Genomic DNA, 22,697 nt, shown 5'->3' with positions numbered 1-22,697 from the left:
GCTGAAGACAGTACTTCCTGGAGTGAGTTTCCTGAGAAAACATCAGACTCTCAGGATGTCCCTCCCACGCCCTCCCCAACCCCTACAGTGAAATAAACTTGGGAAAAGCCACTTTGGTACTCCCTCCTTGGGGCCCTGTCATGTGCCTTATGAGTGTGTTCAAGGCCCTGAGAAGGCCTGCACCAAAAAATCCGTTAAATTGTTTAGCCCATTCATGGAACATTCCTCAAATATTTTGTGATGGGCCCCTTTGGACACATAGTATCCATCAATATTTGGCAGTTCTAGGGAATTCACACACTTTGGAAAACACTGCTCTGAGGGAAAAGAATCCTTCATGAGGTCTAGAACATTCTGGGGGGCAACCTCAAAACTGAGAGGCTGCTTGAGCAACGTGAGGTCAAATCACTTAAAATGAAGCTGTCTCTGCCTCATTTTCCATTTTTGTTCTTGGGAGGCACCACCCAATACCTGCTGCTCCTTCCATGGGCCACTGCTCCCCAGAGATGACCTGTGGCGTGGAGGTAGCCGAGGCACGGCTCCAGGTCCAGGGGACACCTCCCCGAGAGTGCCTCCAGCTGTGGACAGACTCCAGGCTACTGAACACTATGCTCTGGGACCTCCCACTGCATGGGGGGGGGGCAAGGGGTGGGTGAGGCCAGGACCCAGAGTCTACTGTCCATGGCCAAGCAAGGACAGTTCCGTGAGCAAAGAGTGAACTCTCCAAGCTCTGCAGAAACCTGCAGAGATCCACAAAGGGTTAATGTAGAAGATGACATTTGAATGGGCCTGAAAGATGAGGAGGATTTCAATGAGTCGGCTCACAGAAAGGGCTCTGAGCTCAAGAAAAACAGGTGAGCTAGTGGAAGATGTGTTTACAGAGAGCAAATTTCAGTAAGGCTCTAGAAGTTACTTCCTAATTCTGGGGGCACTGGGGAGCCAGCGAGGGTGCTGGAGCTGGGCAGCAGCTCTACTGAAGCTGTGTGGTAGGAAGTGCCTCCTGGCAGCAGCGGGTGGGGTGGTGGTACATTTCTGGACAAGTACGGGTGAGGTCGCGATTCTGAATGCAGTCCAATGCTATGAAATCAGCATGCTCTAGACTAATGCAGAAAGAACTGGGGGTGGGTGGGGGCGTGTCTAAATGTGTGACACATCAGACTGCACATGTCTAAACGTGTGACACCTGCCTTCTTCACACACAGAGCACGGTCCTTGCCCCTCCAGCTGGTGTGACCCATAGTTTGTATGTTTAGTGGTCTGAGATAGAGGTGCATCCATGGCCAAGGGCAGGGTGGATTTGTCTGCCAGCCTTGACTTTGGAAAGCTGCTCGCCCTGCAGCTACTGCAGGAAGCTGAGCAGCCAGTATGAAGCCAAAGGTCCTGGAGGTCTCATGGGGGAAGATTTTGAATTAGCCTTATCAGAAATTAGAAAAATCAATAACATACTCAAGCATGAAATGCAAAAGCCAAAGCACTTTTCTGTGGAAGATCCAGTCCCACCAGGAATGAGAGAGGTGAGGAGGTCCAGGCAATCCTATTAGCAGGTTTAAATGAGTCAATGCAGCCACACAAGGGAGGCTTTTTAAAGGCTAAACGACCGTCTCCGTTTCTGCCCTAAACTCCAGATGGCCTTTCCAGGGCGGGGCATTGGCCTATCTTCGTGGAAGCACGTCAGACTCAGCAGCATTTACCCCGGCTCCTTGGCTTCCACGGCCGGAGGCCCGCGAGTCACACCGACATCTCCCTTGACACCCTTCAATATCTGTCTGATGAGGCAGCGTCTGTATGGGAGCCCAGGGTCACCAGCTCTGGACTCTGCTCTGAGACAGGGGTGTTGAAGGTCTGCACCCCACGGTCCCAGGCTCCCTTGCAGCTGGAGTCCTGTTAGGTTCTGCCAACGGGGATGCGAGAGGGAACCTGGTGAAGAGGCGGCAGGGAGGGGGGGTTCCTGTCACTGCTCCTGCCCCTCCTCCCCTATGTCCTCCAGCTCTAAGGGCGGCAGAGCTTCTGCTGCCGTCTCTGTGTAACCTCCAGGCGCTCCTTGCTCCTCTGCCTTCCACCCCTGGCTAACCAGCTCCCCGTATGAGCTATGTCGAGCTCCTTTTCTCTCCTGGGCCCCGGCCATGGGGTCCATCATGGGGTCTGGTGCCGAGGGCCCAGCAGGTGCTATAAGCATCCACTCTGAAGGTGAATACACACCTCCTCACTGCCACCTCCCGGCAGCCCCCAGCTTACCTCCTCCTTGCAGAAGCATCTAAATCATCTCTCTGCCTTGGTCTTCTTCCTCTTGTTCTGCTTTAAAAAGCTTTGTTTAGGGGCTTCCCTGGTGGCGCAGTGGTTAAGATTCTGTGCTCCCAGTGCAGGGGGCCCGGGTTTGATCCCTGCTCAGGGAACTAGATCCCACATGCGTGCCACAACTAAGAGTTCACATGCCACAACTAAGGAGCCCACGAACCGCAACTAAGACCCAGCACAACCAAGCAAATAAATAAATAAATTAAATAATAATTTTTTTTTAAAGCTACAGTTAATCCAATGTGACGAGGTCGCTCCCTTTTAAAACTCTTTTACGAGACCTCTGCTTCCTGAATCCCACCCAGTTCCCAGCTTCTTTACCCACTAACCCACTGATACCCCAAACTCCTCCCTCTGCCGTTGGAACCAACCCCAAGTACCAAACTCAGGCCGTTCTCTCTCCCCAGATCCCGCCTCCTCTCACCCAGCAACCTCCTGGTCATCCTTCAGGACCCCCAGAAATGCTTGCTGCCCACCCGCACCCTCCTTGGCCCCTCATCTGCAGGGTGATGGCCAGGCGCAGAGCAGAGCCTGCATCTGGGTGCGCTGGGGAGGAAACGCGCCCTGAAGCATCCCTTCTTTCCCAGGGGGTTGTGCTTGCCCTGGGCCACCTGTAAAAGCCCTGGTTGGTCCGTGTGGTGACAAAGGTACACCTGTGCCTGGTGAGCGAAGTGAGGTTGGTACCTGGTTGAGGTGTTCACACACCTGGCATGGGCATCATCGCCCAACCCTCATCATCCATAAAAGAGGAGTTTGCATTTTAGACCCTGCTGGGGAGAAGCCCATTCTCAGGGGTTTGTTCTGGGAGGTAGGACCCATCTTAGGCACGTGCTACCCTTGGGAGAAAGAGCAGGATTATTGCCACAGGAAAAGTTTTCTGAATGGACTTCTTGTTGGTGAGCTGGAGCTCTCCCCCTGTGCTCTGGACCCTGGAGTGATGCCCGCCCCGGTCACCCTGCTGCTCTCTGGTCCTGCCACCCCTGGATGAGCAGGGCTGCCTCCTCAAACAGGCTCAGACCAGTTTTAGTTACTACTGTAATTTGCAATGAAATATGAATGCAGATGGGAAAACTTGCTTGTTCCGTGAAAACCGAGTTGAAGGCTTTGGAAAGACTCGATAGCTAAGCAGAAATTTCTGCCAAGGTAGGTCCTGGCCAGGCAGTCATAATAGAGTGAAGAATCGTAAAATATCCAGGGAGTTCTGCATGCAGATGGCTTCACCTGTCTGACTCCAATCAAAAGGAACTAAATCTGGAAATCATAGAGGCTGTGAGTTCCATGAATTTGATGCAGTAAATACAACCTGATACACCAAAGAGACCCATAATCAAAGAGAAGATCATAGCCCCAAACCAAGACTGGGGGACAAATGCTCATTTGCATGTTTAAAGCCAAAATAAAATGTTCATGGTATGTATCATTTTTATGATTGTCTGCTGTAGCTGGCTTTTTAGGTCAAGCAGACACCCATTATTGGTCCTGATCTGATAGGGTAAGTAGCACCTACGACCCAGAGACCTTTCTGCTGAACCCAGACCTCAAGGAAGGTCACTGTGGGTCAGAGGAGGGCCGGCCTCAGTGGGGAGAACTGGAGAGGGGAAGATACAGGTGAACTTGAGTGATCTGGGGGCTCCCAGGGGGCACTACATCACTCCCTGTCCAGCCAGCACCCATTCTGAGCTCCGTGGGCAAGCCCACAGTAGCGTGTCTGTGATGGCCACGGTACGGTACCCTGCCTGCAGCTTCTGAAGCAGCTCTACTTTACAAGGCGTAGGATGAGTGGAGAACATAGATGGCTATAAAAGATGAAGTTAACAAGTGCGTACGAAATGGAGATGCAGGTAATAACAGACCATGTCCCCAAGGCTAGGTGGCTGGCAAGAAAGTAAGTGGGGAGGAAAATAGTTTAATGGAAAACTGAGATTACACTTAGGAAATAAAACTAAAAATGTGAGATTATAGACACTTTGGAGGTAAATGCTCTCTCCACTAAACTGTATCAATAAACTGAATTTTATCATCAGATGGTCTTTTGCCACTATTTCCAAACACATTAGAGGAATTCAGCGTGATAAATTCTGACAATAGACATAACAATTTGTATCTCACGTAGATATGCATTCATTATATGAATTCTCCCCAAATTATTAATCATCCCAAAATGCTGATCCACAAAAATAAGAATAAAATTATGGGTTCCTTCCACATGGGCTAAGGCCTTTGCTATGAGTCACAGTCTGCTGATGGGTGCCCCGTGATTCTTCCTGCCTAAACTAGACCCGTAAGACATTCTCTGACTTTCCAGTTCTGTGTTTTTACAGCAGAGCCAGAACTTAAAGGTACTTGGGAAGCAATGTGTATGCAGAAACCCCTTCAATTTTTTTCAGGTTTTATCCCAACCCCTTCGAGTTGTCTGACCCACTTCTAAACTGACGGCAATGTATTTAGTGACCCTCTTTCACTGACTCTTTCCAGAGCACTCAGTTTGGTTGTAATAGACATAACTCTCTTCTTGCACTCGTATTTCATTGGCTCACGTAGTATTAGAATATGCACTTAGAGTCCACATACCACTGGCCTAAACTGGTCTGGGGATAGATAAAACTGTCCCTTGGAAAGCTGATGACCCAACTGCTGGGAGCAGAAATGGCACATGGGTGAACCGCAGAGGCTGCAGGGAGTGGGGGTGTGCTATGGGCAGCAGGAAGCGCATCTCCCAGGCGGGATGGAGAACCGCAGCTGGCTGGCCAGTCAGGTCAGCACAGGTTGGTCAGAGAGTTATGACTGTATGTACAAGGAGAACCATTTGCAGAGGCAGAGACAGAACCCAAATCAAAAACAAGTAGCAACTCAGATAAAGAAATGGCCAAATAACTGACGTGACTTCCATCTCATGGACCACTGCAGATATTCAAACATCTCTCTTTCTATTGACTTAGCTGGATGGCCATGATTGTTTCAGGTTATAAGATTAAGTCGTAGAGCAACATACGTGGTGTGATCCCATTTTGGCAAAAAAAGAAGGAATAAATGAAGGAAGAAAGGGAAGGAAGGAGAGGGAGATAGAGAAAAGGAGGGAGGGAGGAAAAAAGGAAGATAGACTATTTTCGTATGTTTCTATAAGTCCTAAGAAATCAAGAAACAAAGGGAAGATTCACTGCAAATTGTTCTCAGGAGAATGCAGTGGGGGAGGGGAGATGATCAACTTTTTCTTTATATACCTCTATATTTTATTTGTTTCAATGATCCTATGTTACTTCTTTAATTAAAGAGTTTAACAATATGAAGTAAGAAAATTAAAGTCAACTATATCTCAATAAAGCTGGGGGAGAAAAAGACTTGTAAAAAAATTAAGAAGAGCTTCTGAGGCATCCTCAGGGATAACGTAGCTCCCAGCCCCATCCGTCAGGGCGTAACCATGACCCCCTTGGGCTGTCCCACCTCTTCTCCAAGGACACAGCACGTGTGGCCAGGCTGGCCCAGCCCCTGACCCACGTGGTAACAGCCAACCTCCATGTGGCCACCATGCTTTTTCAAAGCCCATTGACACGTTATCTAAGTCATCCTCTCAGTGGCCCTATGAGGACAGTAGGATGTAAACAGTCTTACTTAGAGCAGAGGAAACCGGGACAAATGGGTGGTGATGTGCCCAAGGTCAGGTGCTGGTCCCACGGGCGCCACAGTCATGGGCTCCCCGGTGGCTCTGCAGGTCAGTGGGGTAACCAGCCTTCTGAGGAGAGTAGTGTCTGGTCTGTTCCATAGTCCGTGGTCACAAAAGGAGAAGAACACACCAGCAGCAAACTCATCGATTTCTATTTCCAAGCCAGGAGTCTGAAGCAAACTTACTCACCAAGTATAATACTTAGCCATGAAACAGCCAGGGGTTCTAATGGCAGCTGTTATAATTGCAGCCATACTTTACATCTGGTTGATAAAGTACATCGAGGACCACTGCCTTCACGGTCACAGCTGTGATGTCCCGATAACAAACTGGGACGTATTCCCTCCATGTATTTAAGAATCAAAATAGTTCACATTTGAGTTCTCACCAGATACTTAAACAAGGGTCCCTCCTGAGTGAGAAAAATGAGGTTCAGGGAGGTTCGTAGGTAAAAGCCGGGGACCCCGACCCAGATGTAGCTGACCTCAGACCCCGGATGCCAGGCCACTCACTTTCTACACGGAGGACTGACAATGACCTGCACGTTACGTTTCACCACATACACTATTTTAGCTACGACACACTTTCTTCTTACTCAGTTGGTAATTTGCATTTTATTTCTGAAAACCTAGGGGAAAAAAAGCTTCAGCATTTCCAGCCCTGTGGTTCTGTTAGTTTAGCCAAATTGGTGTGATATTTGCAGATCAAGAGTAAAATCTGCGGAGGTGACCGGAGCCCCACAGTACTTAACCTTCCGTTACACGACACGCTGGAGAGAATCGCCAGCGTGAGGCCTCAGCGAGCAAGGCCTGAAGTTCATCGCTGCTGAAGAACTGCTTAATTAGGTATCTTTCAGAAAACTGCCGCCTCTCAGAAAGGCCGGCCCGGTTGTGACAGCTGTGTGGGTGTACACAGGGAGAAAGAGGCTGCACACGATTAGAGCCAATGAATTTTTAACGCCTGGGTAATGATGCTCTCTGGCCCTGCATCTTGATGAACTGATGTACTGCCACGGGGTGGGTGAGAAACAACAAATCAAACAGGCTCCTATGAGAAAAACTTGCCTTTTTTTTCATGAGATGCTTAAAACATTGGGGAGGGGAGGCAGGGCAGGTCTTGGAGGGGCCACGGGGAAGAGGCAGGGCAGGGTTCCTACCCTTCGCATGAACAGCAATGTCTTCCCATCACTTTCCCTTTATTTGCTGACTTCAGTGGTAACGTACTGAGCAGTGGGCTGTGTTCCATTCACACAAATAACAAAGAGCCGTCATTAGTTATTGAGCATGTATTAATAAGTGTGTGACCTCTGCTCTTGGCCTCATCACTCCCCTGGGGACCAGCACTTCCTCTTCTCTAAGACCCTGGCCAGAGGTTCTAATGATGGCTGGCCAGTGACCTGTCGCTGGATTTTGAGCTCAGGGTTAATTAGCAAATCTGCAAAGCACAGAGGAGCAGTTTTTCAATTTGAGAAGAACTCATCTTCTAAACAATCTTCCTTTATTTTTTTTTATTTTAATTTTTTTTGCAGTACGCAGGCCTCTCCCTGTTGTGGCCTCTCCCGTTGCGGAGCACAGGCTCCGGACGCACAGGCTCAGCGGCCATGGCTCACAGGCCCAGCCGCTCTGCGGCATGTGGGATCTTCCGGGACTGGGGCACGAACCCGTGTCCCCTGCATCGGCAGGCGGACTCTCAACCACTGCACCGCCAGGGAAGCCCCGAATCTTTCTTTATTAGCCGCCAGGGAAGCCCTGAATCTTCCTTTATTAAAAGTGAGTTCTGAGCAGAGCCTTGCTCTGGAGGTGCCGGGCCTAAAGGACATCTCAGGCTACAGGACTGTTGCTAAAATTACTCAGGGGCACAAACCAGGGGCTATCTAGAGGCACGTGATGGTAGCTGGACCCTGTCAACAAGGAGCTCCAACAACACCTAAAATAAATACATCAGTGGCAACAAATGTGTGAGTTTTGTCTTCCAGAGGGCAGCATGGAGTGACCTCCAAGGATCTCCAAGCCCCACGCGCTGTCGGGGCTTACTGTCCTTGGGGCTTCTGGATGGAAGCCAGCAGTGTCCGTGATACATTGGTCTCAAACTGGCTGGGGAGGAGGGGCTGGAGCCTGCCATTGTGAGTGTGCTGGGGAGGAAGGGGGACCACTCACCATCTGCAGGACGTCAGCAGAGACCATCTGCATGCAGCACATGGCTGTGGCTAGCGCACACACGATGGTGGACAGGACGTTGAGGGCACACACGCTGAAGAGCAGTTCCTGTGGGAAAAGATGCGGGAGGATGTCAGCGTCATCTTGGCAACGCAGATGGCAGGCTCCTCGGCATTGCCGTCAAGGTCCAGGATGAGGATGTTCAATTGTGGGTTTCTTTTTTCATCATCAAAACTGGCCTTTTATAGACACATTTGCTTATTCTTGGTTTCTACATGGTTGATCAAATTACTCTTAGATACTAACTGATGTATTTTACAATTTTGATAATTATTAGGTAGTCACTGTCTAAGAAAATCTTCAAATTGCCAACATTTGAGTAGGTGGGCAATCTTTGTCAATTATAAAGTGTAACTGAAAATTTTGATAAGAATCCCAAGTTTTTTAAACTTCTTTTCTTGAGATAACTGTAGATTCACTTGCAGTTGTAAGAAATCATAGAGAGATCCTGGATACCCTTCCCTCAGTTTCCCCCATGGTAGCATCTTATAAAACTATAGCATGATATCATAACCATGATTGACAATGATACAGTCAAGACAGAGAACATTTCCATCACCACAAGGATCCACCCTCCCCGCCCGTGTTGCCCTTTTATAGACACATTCACCTCTCTCTCCCTGTTCCCCACTCAATCTCCCTTTCCAGACCCCTGTCAACCACTAGTCTGGTCTCCATTTTTATAATTTTGTCATCTCAAGACTGGTATACTACTGGAATCATAAAGCATGTAACTTTTCAGAACTGGCTATTTTCACTCAGCATAATTCCCTCAAGATTCATCCAAGTTGTTGCATGTATCAATAGTTCATCCCTTTTTATTGCTGAGTTCCATGTTTGTGCATTCTCCAGCTGATAAATAACTGGGTTGTTTTCAGTTTGGGGCTATTACAAATAAAGCTCAGGAGCATTTGTGCACAGGTCTGTGTGTGAACATGAGTTTTTATTTCACTGGGATAAATGTCCAACAGTACAATTGCTGGGTCATATGGTAACTGAATGTTTAGTTTCATAAGAAATTTCCTAATTGTTTTCCAGAGTGGCTGAAACATTTTACATTCCTACCAGCAATGTATGAATGATCCAGTTTCTCTGCCTCCGTGCCAGAATTTGATATCACTATTTTATTTTAGCAATTCTGATCGGTGTGTAATGATATATCATTGTGGTTTTAATTTTCATTTCCCACACAGCTAATGATCTTTTCAAGTGCTCATGTGTCATCTGTTTATCCTCGTTGGTAAAGTCTCTGCTCATAACTTTTCCCGTTTTCTAGCTGGATTGTTTGCCTTTTTTCTTTTTTAACTGAGTTTTGAGAGTTCTCTGTGCATTCTAGATTCTAGTCCGTTGTCAGATACGTGGTTTGCAAAATTTTTTTCCCAGTCTTCAACTTATCTTTATCTAGCCCTAGATCGTGGTGATTTTCTCTTTTTTTTTCTAAAAGCTTTTATAGTTTTACATTTTACATTTAAATCTGTGATTCATTTTGAGTTAATTTTTGAATAAGGTGTGAGGTTTAGATTAAGGTTTATTTTTATGTTTTTAATTTTGATCTCTACATATTCATTGCTAGAATATAGAAATGTGGTTTGTATCAATATTTGTATTTACCTAGTATCCTGTGACCTCGGGATTTTCTTCCATGTTTAATTTCTTCCTTCCCAATTTGTATGCCTTTCATTTCCTTTTCTTGCCTATTAGCACTAGCTAGAATTTCAAGTATCGTGAATAAGAATAAGATGAATAAAGATGCCGAGATGAGATATCTTTGTCTTATGCTCTCAGAGGGTTCACTCATAGAATTTTAACTATCCAAATACAATTCATTCTTCTTTAGATAATTTACTGTCAAATCCATGCCAGAAATAGAAAAAAAAAAATAACCGCGATTCACAAAAATGACCAAACATTTAGAATAATTATATGTCCTTCAATATACATACTCATACACTACTCATACGATAAATGCAGAAAATACTGTAAATACTCAAAAAACTATTAGGAAAAATGGATCTTTCACCAGAAAGACCATGGTATTAATGAGGTTAGTTTCAATTTTCTAATCAAGGGGTTGACAAATCCTCAAGACGAGTTGGGACATACTCATTGTATTTCCTCGTTAACATGCATTGTACATGCACTGTGAATGTTTCAAATGATGGTCTAGTCTGGGAGCATGCACAGGTCTTACTCATGGATACTTGAACCCACGTGTTCTAATCAATAGCATCCTTTAAGGAAGTTCCCCAATTTTCTGTAGGCTGCTGTGACTACAGAAGTCTTTGCCCAATCCCCTCCCTCAGAACCTGCTCATTTGTTCTCAAGACTGCCTGTAAAATAGCCAGAAAGGGTGTGATTATGATAATATTACAGAGGTCAAAGTTAACATACCATGCAAATGTGAATACAGAGAACAGAGTCATGTTTTGGAGATTTGTTAGGTAGAACTGAAGCAAGTCTCAGCTTAGGGCTAATTATTCTCCACTCCTGAGGTCAGAGTGTTCTGAGAACTCTGAACAAATGTGGGAAGAGTTGCTACTCCCAAATCTGAGTACTGGACACTGTAACCTCTAATCCTTTTCTCAGACTCAAATAGTTTCTTCATGTGCATCGGCTAATCAGCATTCAACTGAATACTCTAGGGGGACCCTCTGAAGATCCCAGGGTTCTCTCCCCTCCGGGATTCTGTCCTGAGAACTCTCAACCCCAGGCCTCGGTCTCCCTCAGACCCTCAGCTCCGTCACCTCAACTCAGGGAGTCTGCAGGGATCCCCCTGAGTTCCCCGTCCTGCACTGTCCCCTGGAGACTCTCCCCTCATTGGTTGACCATATTTCAAGGATCACTGTCCTTCACTGTCTGATGTTCAATGTCTTCATATTTTGTCAGGTTTTTGTTGCTGTTCTGGTTTCAGGTGGGAGTTTAAATCCAGTCCCTGTAACTCTGTCTTGACCAGAAGCTCTTGGTGGCTCTTAGGCTCATCTAAGTATCCTCTGTAACATTCTTAGGGCCACCTCAAGTGTCCTCTATGAAGTTGCTAAAGACGGAGTAAGAAGGGAGCTCAATGGTGGGAAACGGCAGAGGCACAGATGGGGTTGGGAAGAGGCTCCGGTGTTTGGATTTTATTTTGTAGGCAATGGGATACTTCTGAAGATGTTTGATGTTGGGAAAGGGATAACGCAACCTGTTTTCACAAATGATAGAAAGACCTTTTGCAGAACCTGGGACATAGTTGGTGCTGATTGTTGAAGTGAATGCCCTTCTAAAAGTAACATTAATTTTGAATATAGTCTCATTTGCAACCAAGTAAAACTACTCACAAAAAATAAACACAAATCATAACCTTTTGTTTGAATAAGCGTCATGAGGCAAACACTGCTTTATGTCTCATGGAGCATATTCATTGGAATCACACACCAAAAAGACTTCTTTATTTCTTCTTCTAGCTGTTTAAATGCATGGCTTTTTGCTAGATAACTACACACCTGGAATTGTGTCTGTGTGTTTCTTCAGAATTCTCTTTCTGGCTTAAATAATGCCTTTACCTCTGCCCTTTGATGGGCAAGCACTGAAATCCAAGTTCTATAAAATCTCTTGACAAGGTCATTCAAAATGGCAAGCGTGAGGACAAGGTGGGTCTTGCATGGTGGATCCTGAGTTTTGCTGCTGGCCACTCTGCATACTTCCTCAAATACAATTGAGGAAATCATGTCTATAACGAATCAAGTATAAAACAAAAACAAAAGGAGATACTTAGGGAAACCTATGAATGATAAATTCTTTAAAAATTCTCTCCAAGGCGAGTAAATTCCGAATATTAACAACACAACAGAGAAAGGTGACAGCCAGGAGAAATTATGCATTAAGAAACATACAAAATTTAGGATTTTGATTCCCCTGTTTGTTGAAAATATTGTTGTCCAGAGGACAAAGGGTCTTATATCCATTACTATTAGCTAATTCACCAGTTTTTTTTAAACATGTTTTTGTTTCTTTTAATAAAAAAGAGATTCCAGAGGAGACTGTTATCAGGCAAGGTATAATGAAGGAAGATGAGGAAAGGCTCATAGTGTAAAAAATAAGCGATGAAACCCATGGCTAACAATAACTGGACAACCGCTCCTTCCCTGGCCTTCCGCTCCCTCCTGCCCCCTTCCTGCCTCGCCACCAGGGCAGCGCTCTCCCGTTCTCTCTAAGCACCAGCTCCACCTCGTCCACTCTGGCCCTGGGGACACTGGCCTGCCTCTCTACCTTCCAGCTCCCAGGCTTGGGCAAGTGGCCGGGAAGGTGGCAGAGCAGGAGGGTCCAGGAGAATGCAGGACGCCAGGACTGCTGTAGACCAACTGAGCTCGTCAGCAGGCGCCAGCCCTGTTCAGTCCCTCAGCCTCTACACGACCATGAGAGAAGATGGCACTGAAGCCCCCCGCCCCCAAATCTCCCTGATCTTCTTTCTATCACTTCCTGTTCACACCACACAAAAGATCCATGGACTGGAAGCCTCCAGCCCCTCTCTCTTCCTGCTGGGTGTGTGGCTTTGAGAGTCTTCTCATTGCTCTGTGGCCTGTCTCATCTGTGAGGTGTGGACTGGCCCAGATTTGAAACTGAAGTAGGTCAACTCCTAGGGATTGGCAAAGGGAACCCCCCTGGGAGAGCTTCTGCCAGGCGTGTGCAAAGCTGAATGTAAAATTCAATTAGCTCACTACAGGGGGTTCTGGAATGCAGAGGAGGAAGTCACCAGCCTCAGAGAAGGTTGGGTACCATTCATTTTGCTGTCTTCTGTGACTGGTTATCATGTTTGCCTTTATTTCAGTCAGTTCAGAAATGCACCCATAATGTTCATCTCTGGGGACAAACACGACCAAAATGAGTAAGTTATTTATCTATAAACATTATGAAACATTTTCAGGTATTTAACAGTTGTAATAACTACCTGTATTTATATTAATTACTTTCAGATGTTAACTACATTTTTAATTGCTTTAAAATGGGTCTTAGAATCTCTTTTCTTAGCAAGTACACCATTGATTATAGCTATTTATAAGTGAAAACTCTACAGTTAAAATTACTCTCTTGGGGGCTTCCCTGGTGGCGCAGTGGTTAAGAATCCACCTGCCAATGCAGGGGACATGGGTTCGAGCCCTGATCCAGGAAGATCCCACATGCCTCGGAGCAACTAAGCCTCTGCGCCACAACTACTGAGTCTGCACTCTACAGCCTGCAATCCACAACTACTGAGCCCGTGTGCCACAACTACTGAAGCCCACGAGCCTAGAGCCCACGCTGCGCAACAAAAGAAGCCACCACAATGAGAAGCCCTCACACCACAACGAAGAGCAGCCCCCGCTCGCCTCAACCAGAGAAAAGCCTGCGCGCAGCAACAAAGACCCAATGCAGCCAAAATAAAATAATAAAATAAATAAATTTATTAAAAAAGCAAAAACAAAGTATCTTTAATAATATATATATATATTTTAAATTACTCTCTTGATAGCCAAAAAAAAAGGAAAGAAAATCCTGCTCTTTCATTTTGATGAATGTGGGAATATTTAAGATTCAAGAAAATGTAGTAGACCTTATTTTAAGCATTATTTTGAAAGATAAGACAATATCAACCCTGGAAGAAAAATGTGCAAATGAGGGGCTTGTTCAGGTTGCTATTTCCTAAATAAAAGACACCTGCAGGTCTGACTGGCTTACAGGCACTGGCCCTGAGTTTCAGGACGTGACCTCATCACTAGGTGATGCCCATGGGTCACATCACTTGCACGTCAGTGTTGATTTTGTATCATCTTTTTCCATGTATCAGAGGACAGTTTACTCCTTGCATGACAGAATGGAACTGAAGGTAACTTCACTGATGTTTTACTCAGCTGGCAAGAAAGGGACAAATTCCCCTTTCCCGGGAGTCTGTCAAAACTAGAAACACCTAATACAGGAGCCACAAAACTTCATCACCACCTTGTAAAGCAAGACCTTCCTTTCACACACTGGTTCACAGGCAGAACACACACCATGCTGCAGCCCGTCACCTGGCCTGCTGATAAAGGGAATTTATGCCTCATAAAAGTTCTGTTCAAGGAACTAATTGCTCCTCAGATATGTAATACATGAATTTGTGGTTCATCAATTTTCTAAGAATTTTTTTTAAAGACAGTGAACATAGTTTAATTTTGGTGATTCAGAAGGTAACCGCTTTCTCGCTGGGCTTAAGCTTGTTCCGAGCATGTGTGTCCACTGCCCCGTGGCTAAGCTGTGGTCCTGGGAAGCATGCCTACGTGTCCACTGCAGATGGCAGTGGGAGGCGGGCCATGAAGCCCGCTCCACCATTATGACCTGCATGACCTTGAGAAGTGGTCTCATTTCATGGTGCCTCAGTGTCCTCATCTGTAAAATGGGAATGATGGTATCTACCTCTCACAGGGTTGTGAAGGTGAAATTAGTTCACAGATGTGAAGGGCTCAGAGCAATGCTCAGCACACAGCAAGGTTTGATAAACATCACCTATGGTCATGATGTATGGCCAGTCACCTGAGGACCTCCATCTGCTCAAAAACACCAGAGAATGAATTCAGCAGAGGACTTTTAGGCCTCGTCCATGAATGCTTAAGGAAAATAGCCCCAGGAATGATTAGATGACCAGAATGCCCTTTTGTGGTCTAAACAAATTTTATATCGTTGTTCCCACCATTCAATTAATGGGAGAAAAGAATTCTGACGTCCGCCCCCCTTTTCCTATCCTGCTGTTTTTCTGCTGCCTGAAGGTTCTGTCCACCGCTACTTGTTTTAACACCCCCTCCTCGCCAGAGGTTAAATGTGAGTGAAAGTGGTTTGATTAAAACCCAGGCAGAGGGCTTCCCTGGTGGCGCAGGGGTTGAGAGTCTGCCTGCCGATGCAGGGGACACGGGTTCGTGCCCCAGTCCGGGAAGATCCCACATGCCGCGAAGCAGCTAGGCCCGTGAGCCATGGCCACTGAGCCTGTGCGTCCGGAGCCTGTGCTCCGCAACGGGAGAGGCCACAACAATGAGAGGCCCGCGTACCGCAAAAAAAAAAAAAAAAAAAAACCCAGGCAGATTAAGAATGAAGTCAAAAAGAATGAAGAGACACTCATGGGAATACCCATAGAAGTAATTTAAACGATAGTCTTTCGCCTCTGCGGGACTTGGATACTATTTACAGTAAGAAGTAACATTTCCAATCTGTAGTTAACTGATAATGGAACATTTCCTCATGCGGTCCAGACTAGACAATTTTCTTTTAATGCCCTCTAGGATCTGTTAAAAGAGAGATGGAGGCACTGTGAAGTTCTCAAGAATTCTGAACATACAAATGTTTGAATTGGGCAAGCCACAGGTGGCTTCCACGGTAAGGACAGGTAAGGACAAGGAACAGAGGTGACTATGACAGACAGTTAGGAGACCTGGTGATTAACAGGTGGCTGTAAAGGAGAAAAAACAGTCATTCTGTGGTCTGAGTAGGGGCCAGCTGTTCCTGAAAAGGGCGGGCTGCAGGGGTGTGGAATTGCTGGGAGCAGAGGGTCAGCGAGAAAGAGCTCACTGTGGATCCACTGAATCTGAGAGGGCCGAGGTCCTCTGCATGGAGGCAGCTGCATGGTTCTGGACTGGTATTGTGGGCTTGGGGGTGGCCAGCAAGGAGGTGGGGGGGAACAATTCCAGGGAGGCAGCTGAACTTGCCCAGGGAGGGTGTGCTTGGCCAGGAGAAATGAGGGTCTGGATTAGAACTCAGAACCAGGCCCTAATTCTGGAGGAGAAAGATGAGTTTACAAAGAGGATCAAGATGAGGATGACGAGAGAGAAGGGAAACCCAAAGCAGCGGGTGTATAAATGAACAGATGCACCAGCGCGGCAGAGGTTTTCACACACCTGTCCCAACACGTCCAGCAGATAGTCAGTGAGGATAGGGATGAGTCAAACCCCACGCCAAGTCATGTGCCTGAAGCTGTCCTCACAAGATATGCGGGACTTTTACCAAAACTTGATTACAAACAAATGCAAAGCGAGGGTCAACAAACTAACACCAAAGACGCAGGTACATCAAGTTACCTGACCACAGTGCAGTTACGTTTGCTATAAATGACAGAAAGACAACCAAGCAAGCCCTCCCTACATCTGCAAATTCACAATACACTGAGAAATAACTCAGGGATGGAAAAAGAAATCAAAATGAGGATGAGAGAATCCTTGGAACCAAATAAAACATGACCAGACATCAAAAGTATGCAGTTAGAGAGACTTGTAACACTGCCAGCTTACGTGAGAAAAGAAGAAAGATGAAGTTTAGTCACAAAGCACACAACTTGAGAAGCAAGAAAAAGATGGAATTTGAAAACAAGGAATAAATGGAGAAGAGAGCAGAAATTAATGAAATTTGAAAAAAAAAGACAGTAGAATCAATAAACCCAGAGCTTGTTCTTTGGGGAAAAAAGCTAATACAGTAGACAAGTCTCTGGCAAGGCTGAATAATAGAAAGAAGGGGAATAAACTAGAAACATCAGAAATTAAAAGAGACATGATTAATTTCTTCATGTCAATGAACTTGAAAATTTAAATAAAATAGACAGTTTTTCCAGAAAAATAATATACACTAAAACGATCTCATGAAAAAAGAGAAAGATGATATGAGTAATGATGAAAAATCCTTAGTAAAATATAAGCAAAGTAGACTTTAATAATCAGATGAAAACACTGTGACTTTTATCCCAGAAATGTAAGAAAGTTTCCACATTAGAAATTCATTAATATAATTCACTACATGAACAGAACAAAGTTGTGTATGTGGGTGTATATACATATACATGTGTATTTATATATTATATAAATATATATATTAAAGAGCCTTAAATTTAGCAAATGCAGCATTTATTGAGATATGCATACATGTGTTTGTACATACACATGTGTATTTATTGAGATAGGCATGTATGTGTTTGTACATACACATATGTGTATTTATATATGTATATATATGCATACGCACCTATCTCAATAGATGCTGCATTTGCTAAAATTTAAGACTCTTTAATGGTAAACTCTAAGCAAAATGGTAATAAAGTGGGATTTCCATAACCTGGCAAATACTATTTAGTCCCAGAAAATTTCAACAAACATTATTCCTAATTATTGAATATGTTTCCTTTAAAATCAGGAAGGAATAAAATAAAATAAAATAGGTAAGCGACAAGGACCTACTGTATAGCACAATATAGCTCAACATCTTGTAATAACTGATAAGGGAAAAGAATATCACTTTGCTGTACACTTGAAACTAACACAACGTTGTAAATTAACTATACCTCAATAAAAATGAAATAAAATAAAATAAATAAAATCAGGAAGAAGACATGGATGGCTCAAGCACCATTCAACATTGTGCTGGAGTCCTAGCCACGTCGGGAAGACAGGAAAAGTGAAGAGAAATCAATAATCACTGTAAAAATTGAAAAGGAAGAAGCAGACGGCTGTTATTCCCAGACAATGTAACCCACTAAATAGAAAATCCCAAACAATCTACGGGCAAACTGTCAAAGTAAATGGAGGTATCAGTAACTGGACGCAGGATCAATGAACAAAAGTAAATGGGTTTCTCCATATAAACATTATAAAGTAAGAAAATGTACTTGACATATATACACTAATATGTATAAAATAGATAACTAATAAGAACCTGCTGTATAAAAAAATAATAAAATAAAAATTTAAAAAAAAAAAAAAGAAGAAAATGTACTTAAAAAACTCTACTTTTCCCATAGCAACAAAACTATATGACACCTAGGAATGTATCTAACAAAAGATGATCAAGTCTGTATACCCAAAATTATAAGTTTTCTTGAAAAATGCTACAGAATGCTAAATAAATAGAAAGATACACCAAAAATTATCATTCTCAGCAAACTAACCTAAAAATGCAATGCAGTTACAATGAATGGCTCTGTGTGTGTGTTGGTGGGGAGGGAGATGGGGAAGGGGGTGGGGAGAGGGTCCACAAAGGACCAAGAATAGCCAAGACAATTTTGAAGAAGAACAAAGTGGAGGCTTATCCTACCAAAAACAAGACTAACAAAGAAATAGTATTTAATATAACGTGCTATTGACCATGAGTCAAGCCATATACCAAAGCAAAAGAAAAGAGACCCCAGAAATAGATGCCTTCAGACATAGAAACTGGACATATGGCCATACAACTAAATGAACACAGACCTGTGCTGTAATAACTGAGTTTTATCTATCTGTGAAAAACAAAATAAAATTAGATCCGTATCTCATACCACATGCACAATTAAGCCTCAGGTAGATTAATGAACTACATGTGAAAAGCAAAGTTTTAAAACTTATGGGAAAAAAATCAGGATATTTGTATAACCTCAGAATGGGAAAATATTTCTCTTTTTTTAAAGGTTCTTGGGGATCCCCAGGGGATCACATTTAAAAATATATATTTATTTATTTGGCTACGCTGCGTCATGGTTGCGGCACGTGGGATCTTTGCTAAGTTATGCAGAATCTTTAGTTGTGGCATGCGGGATCTAGTTCCCCAACCACGAATGGAACCCAGGACCCCTGCATTGGGAGTGTGGAGTCTTAACCACTAGACCACCAGGGAAGTCCTGGAAAATATTTCTTAAACGCAACACAGAAAGGGCACATCAGACAGGAAATGAATTTGCACTAAAACTGAAAACTTCTCTATGACAAATGAATCCCAAACAAAACTAAATGACAAGTCACAGAGTGCATGAGATTTTTATGACAAAGGTCATCGTTCAGAATCAAGAACAAAGAACCCAACAGGAAAACAGACAAAATAGGCAATTCACTGATGAGAAACATAAATAGCCAAGGTACTGACAATATATGACAAGTCGAGAAGAATCTATGTCAAGAAGTCTTGTCAAGGATATGGCCGGAGCAAGGGCACCTCTTCCACTGGCAGTGAGAATGTGAGTCTGCATTACCCCTTCGTACAGAAATGGGAAATGTTTTGCAAAAGGGCAGATGCGCTTTCCTTTCATCCTGGCAAGTATGCCCGCTGAGAAGACTGAGCACAAGGGCCCATGCTGAGGAGGGCGTGACTGTTCATTCTAGTACTGTTGCAACAGTAAAAAATTGGAAACAACTTATATCCATTAACATGAGACAGATAAGCAAGTTGTGGAATATTCAGATACTGCAAAACTACACAGACTCTCAAAAGACAGAATTCAAGCTACATACATATCCCTGTGGATCAACATCAAAGAGCATGATGGTGGGTGAAAATAGAAAACTGCTTATGGTACCGATTATGTTAAATTTTATGTAAAATTTTAGTGAACTATGCAAGCATGCAGGGGAAAGGCAACATCAACCTCAGGATAGTGGCTGTCCCTGGACACCCTCTAATTTCAGACATAGAGGGAGCTATGGCTGAGGTCTCAGTGGGGTCTGTAAAAAAAATATAAAATTGCAATATTATGGTTCTTGTTTTTTAAAGATAGAAGCAAACATTGTAAACATGAGGAGACTGGACAAATATGGGTGGCATTTGCTACATTACTCTCAGACTTTCCAGGCTGTTGACCTGGCTCCTCTTGCAGGGTGGATACGCCAGGAGGTGAACGGGGCCAGGCCTGCCAAAGGCATCGCTGTTTGCACAGAAACGACCCTGAGCCTGTGGCCGCACCGTCCCGTGTCCTCCTACGCGGATCCCATTGGTGGTGGAGAAAGCACCAGATCTGGCATTCAAGACGGAAATCTGGGTCCACCACCAGTTACGAGACTGCAGCTCTGACACTGCATGTCCTGGAGTCATGTTCTCGCCTCTAAAGTGTCAATGATAAAGTCTGCGTCACAGGGCTCGCTGGGGCTGGGGTCATGGTGGGGAAAACAGCATGATGGATCTAAAAGGCCCTGCACTTGGGGACCTAGAGATGATCCTTCTAAGTGAAGTAAGCCAGACAGAGGAAGACAAATATCATACGATATCACTTACATGTGGAATCTAAAAATATGATACAAATGAACTTATTTACAAAACAGAAACAGACGCACAGACACAGAAAACAAATTTATGGTCACCAAAGGGGAAAGGTGGAGGGAGGGAGAGATTAGGAGTATGGGATTAGCATATACACACTACTGTATATAAAATAGATAAACAACAAGGACCTACTGCATAGCACAGGGAGCTATACTCAGTATCTTGTAATAACCTATTAGGGAAAAGAATCTGAAAAGGAATAGAGATATATGTTTACGTACTGAATCACTGTGTTGTACACCTGAAACTTACACAACATTGTAAATCAATTATACTTTGATTAAAAAATAAAAATATAAATGAATAAATTAATTAAAAGGCTGTGCAAAGCGGGTCACAAAGGATGGCTCCCAGAAAAGCCAAACTGGGGCCAAATGTAAAAGAACACTTAGGTATCACTCCTCTGCTAAGTCATTTACCTCGCAATAATTCTACTCCCTCAGCCGAAGGCTCTGTCCTGTGGTCCCTCTCATCCTGGGCATCTCTGTGAAGGCCTGGGGATATTAAGCCACTCCAAACGATTTTGCTCAGCTCTGCTATGATTATCTTATGCCTTCCTCAAGTTTCCATAACCAGTGCTTATTGATTTTTGAATCAAGTCAAATCCCTAAACGGATCTTTGAATTCCTGCACTGGCCCATCTCCATCTTTCTGGTCTTTGCTTTTAACCCTTTTTTTACCTGTCACTCATCTGTCACAAAGACGGTTAACAGCTTGAGGTGTAATTGATGTATGACAAAATGCACATATTTTAAGCATAGAATTTGATGAGTTTTGACACACGTATATACCTGTGTAGCCATCACCACAATCAAGCGAGTGAATCTATCCACGGCCCCCAGTTGCCTCTGGCTCCTTTGTTACAAGTAGTTCTGTGCTCTCACTTTCCCTTCTGCCGGTTTTATGCATTCTTTCAAATGGACTCATCATTCAATTATTACTGAAGAATTTCCCATCCCACGTATTTTCCTCCTAATACCCTCCTCCTCCCAGCATCCCTGTGCTAATTTAGAGCCCGGAAAATAACTACATGCTTTAGAAATAACCTCTAATCTCCAGGAGTGGGCTCTGTGCTGTCTCTCCAGTCTCTGTATGGAAATCAGCCTGCTATCTGCCTCCGCCTACCAAAGAGGCAATGGGACTCCTCCTGAAGGCCCTGGCTTTGTTTGGGGACTAGAGTGAAAATCAGGTTTATTATTACTCATCCTGGGACCATCCCAGACCAAACAGTGTGTTGCTGGCCCTCATCATAACCCTCCTCTCAGACCCTGACATCGAGACTGCGCTAGTCTCGTGGAGATCCTGCAGCCGAGGGGGGAGGGCCGTGGACCACCTCCTTGTGGGTCCTTATCTGAATGTGCCAAAGACTGCGAGTCCTCGTGTGAGGGGGTTCTGCCCGTGTGGCCCAGCACTAGGCCCTGCAGGCCCCCCAGGAAGCTGCCTTTCACTGGCTACATCACAGCACGTCCCCTGGTGATGGCTTTAGGGTGTCCACTTGGGCAGGGTCCAGGGCAGCAGTCTGGGAGGAAGCTGTGTTTGCACAGCATGTTGCCTTAGACCTTAAAAATGTCCGCTGTCCATTTCAAATGATGAGAGCGTTCCTACCTATGCGACGACGGGGGTCTGTAGCATCCCTTTCCCAAATGGAATCTCCTTGGCACCATAATCGATCCCACAGCTTCCCCACCCGCCACCTTGACCCCCCAGTCCCCAGGGCACACTCTCAAGGTAGAGGATGGCTGCCAGTGACTTCCTAGAAGGCCTCATGCAGCTCACTCGGAAGCTGGGCCCCTCTTTCTTTACTCTGGTCTTACATGCAACATATATGGCAGAAGTTACAGAGGGTTCCAGAAAGGACTGGTTGGTACTCTTCCTTGACGTCCAACGTGATACAGGCTTTTCCCTACTGTGACTTGACTGGATTAAGGGAGGCCCACATAGCTGGTAAAACATCACTTTTGGGTGCATCTGTGAGGGTGTCTGGAAGGGACCAGCAGTTCAATCAGTAGACGGAGTAAAGGAGACACCCAGTGTGGGTGGGCATCACCCAATCTGCTGAGGGTCCTCGTAGAGCAAACAAGCAGAGGAAGGGAAAATTTGTTCTCTCTGCTTGAGCTGGAAAGTCCTTCTCCTCCTGTCCTTGGACATTGTCACTGCTGGTTCCTGAGTTTTCAGACTCGGAACAGGACTTACATCCTATGTCCTCCCCCTTCTCAGGACTTGGACTGAGATATATAACCCGCTATCTTGGTTCTCCAGCTCATGGACAGCAGATCCTGGGGCTTCTGGGCCGCCATAACCACATGAGCCAATTCCCATAATAAATCTCCCTCTCTCTCTGTATATATACACATTTTCTTTTTTGCAAGAGATAGTTTATTAACGCATGCCATGCACATCGCATGGGACAAGCCTAAACCAGAAGTAACTAAAGACAGTGGCTCAGAATCCCAGCTTCTGTAGCATCTTCAGCAAAGGACAATGAAGTCATAGAG

At 44.8% G+C, this 22,697-nt stretch overlaps 1 protein-coding gene across 1 annotated transcript in view; it reads right to left on the bottom strand.

Annotated features, from left to right (window-relative positions):
• The window catches only part of ENTREP2 (endosomal transmembrane epsin interactor 2), a gene marked incomplete at its 5' end in the record, with an annotated part of 375,715 nt that overhangs the window by 22,606 nt on the left and 330,412 nt on the right, over positions 1-22,697 (bottom strand). Inside the window, one exon of the mRNA XM_082618313.1 lies at positions 8,113-8,220. Coding sequence (XP_082474439.1) covers positions 8,113-8,220 — 108 coding nt within the window. The remainder of the gene's footprint in view (positions 1-8,112; positions 8,221-22,697) is intronic.

The sequence above is a fragment of the Mesoplodon mirus genome, assembly GCF_964341445.2.
Source record: "Mesoplodon mirus genome assembly, chromosome: 4".
In the NCBI taxonomy this organism is placed as follows: Eukaryota; Metazoa; Chordata; class Mammalia; order Artiodactyla; family Ziphiidae; genus Mesoplodon; species Mesoplodon mirus.
The sequence above is the reverse complement of the archived record's forward strand: the minus strand, read 5'-3'. Positions and strand labels throughout refer to the sequence as shown.